The sequence below is a fragment of the Dipodomys merriami genome, unplaced genomic scaffold, assembly GCF_024711535.1.
Source record: "Dipodomys merriami isolate MVZ:Mamm:240054 unplaced genomic scaffold, mDipMer1.0.p SCAF_3, whole genome shotgun sequence".
NCBI classification, from domain to species: Eukaryota; Metazoa; Chordata; class Mammalia; order Rodentia; family Heteromyidae; genus Dipodomys; species Dipodomys merriami.
The window spans coordinates 92,249,034-92,258,598 of NW_027204492.1; the positions used below are offsets into that span (position 1 = coordinate 92,249,034).

General features: G+C 46.7%; 1 protein-coding gene across 1 annotated transcript; it reads left to right on the forward strand.

Moving 5' to 3' along the window:
- The first annotated feature begins 3,919 nt into the window (after positions 1-3,919).
- LOC138839906 (melanoma-associated antigen 8-like) lies at positions 3,920-8,430 on the forward strand. The gene is made up of 2 exons (XM_070039385.1): positions 3,920-4,409; positions 8,321-8,430. Exons 1-2 carry the CDS (start codon positions 3,920-3,922, stop codon positions 8,428-8,430), a joined length of 600 nt encoding a protein of 199 aa, XP_069895486.1.
- Positions 8,431-9,565: the final 1,135 nt, after the last annotated feature.

Here is a 9,565-nt window from a genome sequence, read left to right on the forward strand (position 1 = left end):
AACATTTTTCATTATACTTTCCACATATTCTTTTTTTTGGGGGGGGAGGGGTTTGGTCATTGGTCCTGAACTGTGGACCTGGGCATTGTCGCTCAGCTCTTCTGCTCAAGGCTAGCGCTCTACCACTTGAGTCACAAAGCAACTTCCGGCTTTTTTCTTTTTGCTTATATGGTGCTAAGGAATTGAACCCAGGGCTTCATGCATGCAAGGCAAGCGCTCTACCCCTGAACCACCTTCCCAGCCCCACTTTCCACATATTCTAGGTAATGAGGAACATTGTAGCAGGCACCATTTCATAATTTGTGAAAAGGTGTAGCTAAATTGTAAGTCAGGCTTGCCTCAAATGCTGATATTCTCAATCTCAGGCTCATGAGGAGGTGGAATATTAGACATCAGCCACTCACTGTAGCTAATCTACCACACCTTCTATAGGAGGGAAAATTTCAGGTCATAGGTATTAGTCTGAGGTTCTGTGTTTTGTTTGTCACATATGAAGCTGTATTTCAGGGCTTGAGCCCTGTCCCTGAGCTCTTTCCCTAAAAGCCAGCGCTCTACCACCAATTTGAGCCACAGTGCCACTTCTAGCTTTCTTGTGATTAATTGGACAGAAGGGTCTCAAGGACTTTCTTGCCCAGGCTGCCTTTGAACCGCAATCCTCAGATCTCAGTAGCTAGAAAAACAGGTGTGAGTGGCTGTTTGGCAGCTCAGTGTGCACTTCTTAGGAGGGATTCAGACTCTGAGAGGTTCAGGTGGGAAAGGTGTCTACCAGGTGAACAGAGGAAATCCCACTATGAAGTGTGAAGGAGTAACCTCAGTGTCAGCTGTTGCCCAACATTCCACCCCTCCCCCAGCCTCCTCTTCAGATTCCTGTGACCCTGGAGACAGTTTTGAACACTAACTTGCAGAAGAGAGGCTGTTTGTCTAAGGCACATCCAGGAGAGAGAAGTTGATCGGCAAAAGCCCTGATTCAGGTAGAAAATCATAAAATAAGTCAACAGCGTCGCTTCTTTCACACTCTCAGTCCTGAGCCCTGGGGAATATCAGGACAGTTGAGCACTCCTCCACCATGTATGCCTTCAACACTCACCGACCCAAGCAACCTTAAGTTCTCCCTCCAGATACTGTGAGAATAACAGCTTTAGTCTAGGGTCTTGGATATAAGAGGTCTTTGGATGGGGCTGGGAAGGTGGCTCAGTGGTAGAGCGCTTGCCTTGCATGCCAGAGTCCCCAGGTTCAATTCCTCAACGCCACGTAAGCAAAAAGAAAATAGCCAGAAGTGGCGCTGTGGCTCAAGTGGTAGAGCGCTAGCCTTGAGCTGAAGAGCTGAGAGACAGAGCCCAGGCCCAGAGTTCAGGCCCCATGACTGGACCCCAAAAAAAAAAAAAGAGAAAGAAAAAAAGAGGTCTTTGTATATCTGAGGGGAAGCAGAGAAGCTTCATATATTCACCCTAGTTCTCGGCCACAATCCTATGGGCCTCTGGTTAGGTGAGGAGTCTACCTTTGTTCACTCCCTGCTACCAAAATGGACACTGAGAAAACTTTTGTTTGAAGACATTGTTTCCACAATTTTTGGGGGGGGTCCAATCATTGGGCTTGTACTCTGGGCCTGGGCGCTGTCCCTCAGCTCTTCAGCTCAAGGCTAGCACTCTACCACTTGAGCCACAGTACCACTTCCGGCTTTTTTTTTGCTTATGTGGTGCTGAGGAATCGAACCCAGGGCCTCAGGCATGCAAGGCAAGTGCTCTACCACTGAGCCACCTTCCCAGCCCCTGAAGACATTGTTGCCCAAAGGGAAGGACTCTGCAGGGCCTATGTGAGTGGTTCACACAATCATGGTGGACATTCACTTCCACCATGGAGTGATAAAGGAAATGAGAACCTTGGCTGGTCAGGGTCAAGACTGTTAAGGAAAGGACCTTAGACTCCAGATTAAGGGAGACACAGAGCAAATGTGCCCCTGCGGTCAGTCCAGGGAAGCCCTGTGGTGTCTCACCAGTGTAGTGATATTATACTTGCGTTCTGGACCATACAATGATATGGGTTAGGTAGACACATAAATCCTAAATTTAACAGACTGCCAGTCCAGATGCTCACTGAGGTCTCAAAAGGAAGACTCATGAGTAACTGTGATTGGCCTAGAAAACATATGACCAACTCATACAGTGACTCTGTGAAGCCCCGGATCAGGTGATCAAACAACTGAGTCTTAACTTCTGTATCTAAGAGATGGGGTAAGACCTGTAGAGAGTCAAGGTGAGATGTAAGGCAGCACCAAGGATGGGTAACTTGCCCTTATTTTCAGACTGAGTCCTGATCTTCCTCCAACTCTCTAGGTGACTGGTATCATGAGTGGTGTGGGGCTTCTGCCTGGACTAAAGGGGAGGACTTACGTAGGAACCAAGGGAAATTGCAGGTCAGATCAGAGGTAGACTGCAACTACCATTCATCCTGAGGAGGCCCAGAACAACATGCTTAGATTCAGGATACCTCACGTTAACCTCTTAGGCTGGATTCCGGGAGAAGGTTCACGGGGCTGAAGAGTTTGTCCTCTAACCAGCAGAGCTCTGTGAGGAGACCAATAGCTCCTTTTAAGATGTAGGGAAACTACTTATATTGTAAGGCCAGGGTGTCTGCAGCAGCACTATGGGGAGGAAAGGGCATCAGGGCTCTCTCTCAGGTCTGCAAGATGCATCTGGACATCACCAGAGGGAAAAGGCCTCAACCATGTAAAATTGATTATGAATACCCTGAGAGATCCCACACAAAAGAAAAGCCCTGCATCCTGCCCCCTCTTTCAGGCTTGGGAAATCTCTTCTGGGTGTTCACATGAAGTGTTTATATGTTTCTGTCTCCCAGGAATCAGGACGCTGAGTCCTAACACTGAAGAAATTCAGTGAAAAGAACGTGGTCAGCAAGAGGGAGTGTTCAGAAGCTATGTGGAGTTAAGGTGAGGACAGGCATAAAGCCCAACTCATACACATGGACATCACTAACAGTCTTCCATTCCTTTACCAATGAGGAAAGCCCGAAAGCATAGGAGCATTCACCTCCCCTTACATCTTTGAGTTTTCTCACAGAAATAAGATTTTGGTTTGGGATTGTGGCCTTAGGTCCTGAGAGAGAAAGTTCCCAACCTGACATTTAACAAGGAGAACACTGAGGCAGTCCTCCAGCAATATGGCCACACTGCATGTGCTCACCTTTGAGTTGCCCTTGGGCCCATGTCATGTATTCTCATTGCCTGTTATTCAATCATAAGGACCTGGACACCACTTGAAAGAGTGTGCCTCACCCAGAAGCGAGTAGTGCACACATCTGCAGGGGAACTTTTTGCACTTAGAGTGAGGTCAGTAGAGGCTGTCTATTGAAGAACATTGAGGACCTTGCAGTCTAGCTCCCTCTCACTGCCCAGCCTGGAGGCCCCATGTTTTCCTTCATGCTGGAACCCAACGGAGAGAGAGGTCTGACTCACTGCCTGCTGAACATACTCTAGGAACCAGGAGGCCAAGGTCTTGGTTTGAAGAACTGCCCTCTTGTAATCTAGCAGACAATCTTCTGCCAGGTTCAGAATTTAAGATTGAGGTGCATATGATGAAATGGTACCATATGCTCCATCTATTCACCCCCCCCAACACAACTCCACACTGATCAGCACTACACACCCCACCAGTACCACAGAGACTCAGATTTACTCAGCTTCTTGTGCCTTCTAGAATTGTTCCCTCAGTGTAGGCTTCAGTCAATAGACACAAGAGGGGGACAAGAATCTATTTGGCCCTAAAGCTAGAAAGGGAAGACCAGGAGTAACACCTAAGGGAGCTGGCAAGAGGAACATTGCCAGTTGCAACTACTTCCTTCCTAGGAGTCATCATTGAGCTGCACTCCACACTCTGACTAGCTATCCCCAACGACAGCCAGGATGCCTTATACTCAGAGGACCCTTCCCTCTGAGCTTGAAAGAGGCCCTGAGGCCCAAAGCCAGGCCACAGGCCTGGTGGGTGAGCAATTCCCCCAAGACCAGCAGGAGATCTCGGCCACTTCTCTGTTGTTTGGAATTCTAGTGGAGGTGTCAGTTACTTTGCTCCTGAGTGAGGTCGTTGGGGAAGCTAATGAGGAAGATCAAGAACCCCACATTCAGGAAAGGGAAGATGTGCACCCTGACGATGATGAGATATTGCAGAATGCCCTGCAGAAAGAGGCCCTAGCATTGGTGCGATACCTGTTACGTCAGTACAATTCATGCCAGCCTGTTACTGATGTGGATATGCTGAGTCGCATCACGGGAGGTTACCGGCCTCACTTCCCTGTGATCTTAGACAAAGCTTGTATCTGTATGCAGCTACTGTTCGGTATTGACGTGAAGGAGGTGGACACTGTCTTCCACACCCACGTGCTTGTTATAGCCGCAGGTATCACCTATGATGGTGTTCTGCACGCCCAAGACGGGTCTGCTGATAATTGTCTTCTGGAAGGAAGAGGGTTTTTTTCCTTTGTTTCTTTTGTTTTTCTTTTCCTCTTGTTTGTTTATTAAACTTTGGGATTGTAAGCACCTGCACTGAAAGGGTAGGACAAAGCGTGAACAAGTGCAGCAGTGCAACTCATATTCACACTATGGTAAATGAGTTTTGCAACTTCTGGGTGGCTGTGATTCATGCCTATAATCCTAGCTACTCAGGAGGCTGAGATATGAGGATCACAATTCAAAGTCAGCCTGCACAGGAAATTGAATGAGACACTTATCTTCAATAAACTACTTAAAAGCCAGAATTGGAGCTGTGGCTCAAGTGATAGAGTGCTAGTTTTGAGCACAAAACTCAGAGATAGTGCCCTGGCCCTGAGTTCAAGTCTCCATCACACACAAGCAATGGGTTCTTGTTCTCTGGAACTAAATACAATAAATCCTGAAACTGAAAATCCAATTATAGGGAAGTTTCTTTAAAAGTGAAAGAAAATCCAGGTGCTGGGGACTCATGCCTGTTATCCTAGCTACTCATGAGGTTGAGATCTGAGGTTTGAGGTTTAAAGCCATCTCAGGTAGCAAAGTCCATGAGACTCTTATCTCCACTAAAACCAGAACTGGGGACTGGGAAGGTGGCTCAGCAGTAAAATGCTTGCCTCACATGCACGACACCCTGGTTTGATTCCTCAGCACCACATAAACAGAAAAATCTGGAAGTGGCACTGTGGTTCAAATGGTAGAGCTGAAGAGCTCAGGGAAAGTGCCCAGGCCTAGAGTTCAAGCCCCATGACTGGACCCCCCCCCCAAAAAAAAGACCTCAGGAACAATGCCCAGGCCCTGAGTTTAATCCCCAGGACTGGTACAAAAGAAAAACCATTTCAGCAGGAGCCAGAGGCACTATAGGAACAAGAACCATGATGATAGGGCATGTTATCAGCCACTAGCTATTTCTACCTATTATTTTTCTGTTGTGCTGGCCCTGGAACTTGAACTCTTCAGCTCAAGACTAGTGCTCTACCACTCGAGCCACAACGCCACTTCCAGTTTTCTGATGCTTGATTGGAGATAAGAGTCTCACAGACTTTCCTGCCTGGGCTGGCTTTGAACTGCCAAACTCAGATCTCAGCCTCTAGAGTAGCCAGGATTACAGGTGTGAGCCACCAGCACCCAGCTGTCTGAGACTTTTTCTGGAGGTTAGCATTCTACCATTTGAGCCACAGATCTACTTTGGCATTTTAGTGGCTAATTGGAGAGCAGAGTCTCCTGGACTTTCCTATCTCAGCTGGCATAATCCTCTGATCTCTGCCTTCTGAGTGGCTGGAATTACAGTCATGAGCAAGTGGCACCGAGCTAAGATTGTATTCTGGAATGCCCTTAGGTACTCACTCTCCTTGCATAGGGAAGAGTAACAAACTGAATTCATCAGGATTTAAATATTCAGTTAATAGGACATGGAGAACTCCCATTGGAGTGTGCATTCTGGGATAAATAGATAGAAAGACAGACAGTCAGATAGATAGATTGATAGATACAAAGATACATAGACAGAAGTATAGATAGACAGACAGACAGACAGACAGACAGACAGACAGACGGTTGAGAGATAGCTGCACCCCTCTGCCCTTTCTTTGATGTAAGAGCAATTGTAGACTCATAAGCAGGATCCTGTAGAGTACCAGGTCAGAGCCAATCAACTCAAACCACATCTGATAGGGCAAGAACTTGGTGAAGACCCAAGTGAACACCGGTAGGAGAAGGAAGCAGCTGGCACTTAAAAACCCTATGAGAGGGCTGGGAAGGTGGCTCAGTGGTAGAGCACTTGCCTTGCATGCTTGAGGCCCTGGGTTCGATTCCTCAGCACCACATAAGCAAAAAGAAAAAAGCCGGAAGTGGCGCTGTGGCTCAAGTGGTAGAGTGCTAGCCTTGAGCTGAAGAGCTGAGGGACAGCACCCAGGCCCAGAGTTCAGGCCCCATGACCGGACCCAAAAAAAAAAAAAAAAAAAACCTATGAGAAGGCAGGGGCAGTACCTAAAGAAACCTCAAAGCAAGTCCTGCCTAGCCTAGTAGCTGAATCCCAATGCTGGGTGAAGAAAAGAAGGTATAGCCTCCATCAGAAAGAATGACATTGCCCCATTTGTTAGGAAGTGGAAAGACTTGGAAAAAATTATATTAAGTGAAGTAAGCCAAGTCCAAAGAAACATAGGTCCCATGGTTTCCCTTATTTGCAATATCTAGTATATGTATGAGTCAAGCAGAAAAGGTCAGATAATGTGATGTTAGGAAAATGAACCCTTAGATATGTATTTAAATGGTTTTTTTTCTTTCATGCATTTGTTTCTAACACATTTATAAGATTATTTCTTTGTTGCTTTGTATGTCCCTCCCCCACAGTATAACCCCTGCTTTCACTGTATTTCATGTGGGTATAATTTATAGAGGGGAAGGGGAAAAACAAATCATTTAAATAGAGATACAGGTGGACCCATTGCAACAATGATATGTACAAGTCTTTATGTCAAAAATGAACTTTACAACTTTGGTGCGGGGTGGGGGGGCGGCGGGGAGGATTGGGAGGGCGGGGGGAGGATGGGAAGGGTTGGGAAGGGGAAACAAAGGAGGAGGCTACAATGCTTGATAAGAAATGTACTCATTATCTTGCCCATGTAATTGTAACCCCTCTGTACAGAATTTTCACGATAAAAAAGAAAAGAAAAGAAAAGAAGGCATAGTCCAAGTAGTAGAAAAGCATTTGCATAGCAAAGCCACCAGGAAAGTCCTCAACCCAGACAGAAGTGAGGAAGATCAAGGGAGCTGGGCACGGGTGTCTCCTGCCTGTTATCCTAGCTACTCTATTAAGTAAGGAGACTGGCTCATTGATTCCCCTAGATACTGGCCCTTGATTTCTCCTCATTGTTTCCCTAGGTGGTTTACTTTTATTTATTACTTCTATTAAGTTTATGTGTCCTCATTTGGTTTTCTTTGCTTATGTATAACATTTTATTAGGTTTAATTCCTCACAAAATCCTTCTGGGATTTTTGCCAATACACACGTTGTGCTAGCTGCATTAGGGGCTCCTGGTCTTTGAGACAAGAGTCTAGCAGCAGTCCTCTGGCTTTCCAATAAAGACTCCAAATTTGGCCTCTTAAGTGGTTACTTCTCTGTTTCTCATGACTGAGTTCCCTTACAACGTTTGAGAGCTTGTCTGGGAGAGACCCTTGTGCCAAGAGGGACACTTGGGTTTCTTGGAGCCACACTGGCAAATGGCCTCAGAAGTGCCAGCTGCCAGAGGACTGGAGTCTGCATAGGACAGCCGCCACTTGAGATTTCTCTCAAGGCCCAAGGGCTCTTCTACCACTCTGACAGCCGGGATCGTGGACAATAGACATGCCACTAAATCATTTTGAAGTTTAGAGTTGCTCAGGAGACCTCCAGAGTAATTGTCTGTTTCTCTCTTTTCTGTTTGTATCTATTTCTGGTATCTGGGGATTGATCCATCTGGAAAATGGAAAGGTAAGGGGCACATATGTACTCAGACCCTCTTCCTGTCCCCCTATTCTGACAAGAGTAAGAGGTACTGGTTCGGCTTGCCATAGTGGACGTCTGTGGACCAAAGCCACTCTGAGAATGTTATTGCCATGGTGATCTATGGACCAAGGGCACCTGGTGTCTGTTTGTCATGGTAGGAGGTTTTGGGGCCAGGCTGACACTTGTCTGGTATTCTGGTAGCACCATCATACTGTGGAGAGTCTTGGCTCTCAGCTTAACTCTCGCTTAACTGTGGCTCACATAGCTACCTTTGGCTTTTGTGTTTAAGTGTTGTGGATCCTTGTTTTCTGTGTCTTTGTTCTTGATCTGGATAGCTCTGGGGGAACAAATGCTCCAGTTCCTGGTGGGTCCAGTTCCTGGCCTTCTACGTCCTCTGCATGTGATGGGGGTCAAGCAGGGCATGGGGGGTCACAGGCCTGGTTAGGTCCTCTAGCATCTGGCCAAAGTTACCAGCCTCAGGCTGCATCTCCTTGATGGGAGGAAAAGTACTATAGTCAACAATTGATTAGAAGACAGTCAGTCTACCTGGTAGACTAAGATAATAGCTTCAGGTAACATCCTCCCTTCTTCCACCTGAAGGTTTAACAGGTCAATTATTGTGCTACTGTGCTTTGCTAAAAAACAAGCCTTGGAGAGATGAGGCCTAGCTAATGTGCTTTATTAGAAAAGTTTGTATAAGTACCTGGATCTTGGTCTGTAAGACTAAGAGATTTTGTGTATTTGTTTGCATTTGTTTTGGATCTGGGACACTCAGTTCTGCCTCATATCACCCAGCCACCTCAGATGATCTTGCACCAGTCTTCTGTTGAGGCACGGCTCTTTCTACCAAAGCCACATGCAGAAATCAGGATTGAGCTACACTAACAAGTTCAAAACTTGTAGGAAGAATCAAGCTAGACTGATCCAAGGGAACCTTGGAGGTCACAGTCTTTGTCTGAGGTCCTTGAAGGGGAATGATTGATCTCTCTGTGGGGTGAAGGTAAGAGAAGGTTCTGGTGTGTAAGGAGAAGAGCCCTGGAATACAGGGGGAATGGTCCTTAGTTATTTGTGTATGTGTGTGTGGGGGGGGGGGGTCCGGTCGTGGAGCCTGAACTCTGGGCCTAGGTGCTGTCCCTCAGCTCTTCAGCTCAAGGATAGCGCTCTACCACTTGAGCCACAGCGCCATTTCTGGCTTTTTTCTTTTTACTTATTTGTTGCTAAGGAATCAAACCCAGGGCCTCGTGTATGCAAGGCAAGCGCTCTACTACTGAGCCACCTTCCCAGCCCCAGGTTCTTAGTTATTTCAGCTGCGCTCAAGTGTTCACTTGTCTACCAGGGATCATCTAGTGAATGGAACACCCTTATGCTCTAACCATTTCTTCCTTCAGCTTCAAAGAACCTGAGGACTGGAGTTGATCCAGTGTCCTTAAATATGGGAATCTGACATCATTGTAGTGACCCACATGGAAGCAGAGGATAAGAAGACACAGATCATCTCCTGTGGACAAACGTCATGTGATCTATCTGAATCTCTGTTTTCACCTAGGTATGTGATCAGGTGAGAACCTCCATAACTCCCT

What these genes read in the sequence shown, in the direction of transcription:
- LOC138839906 (XM_070039385.1), top strand. Translation starts at nt 3,920, where the DNA reads ATGCCTTATACTCAGAGGACCCTTCCCTCTGAGCTTGAAAGAGGCCCT. An exon ending in CGTGCTTGTTATAGCCGCAG is followed by an intron (nt 4,410 to 8,320) that starts GTATCACCTATG and finishes TGATCTGGATAG; the next exon opens with CTCTGGGGGAACAAATGCTC.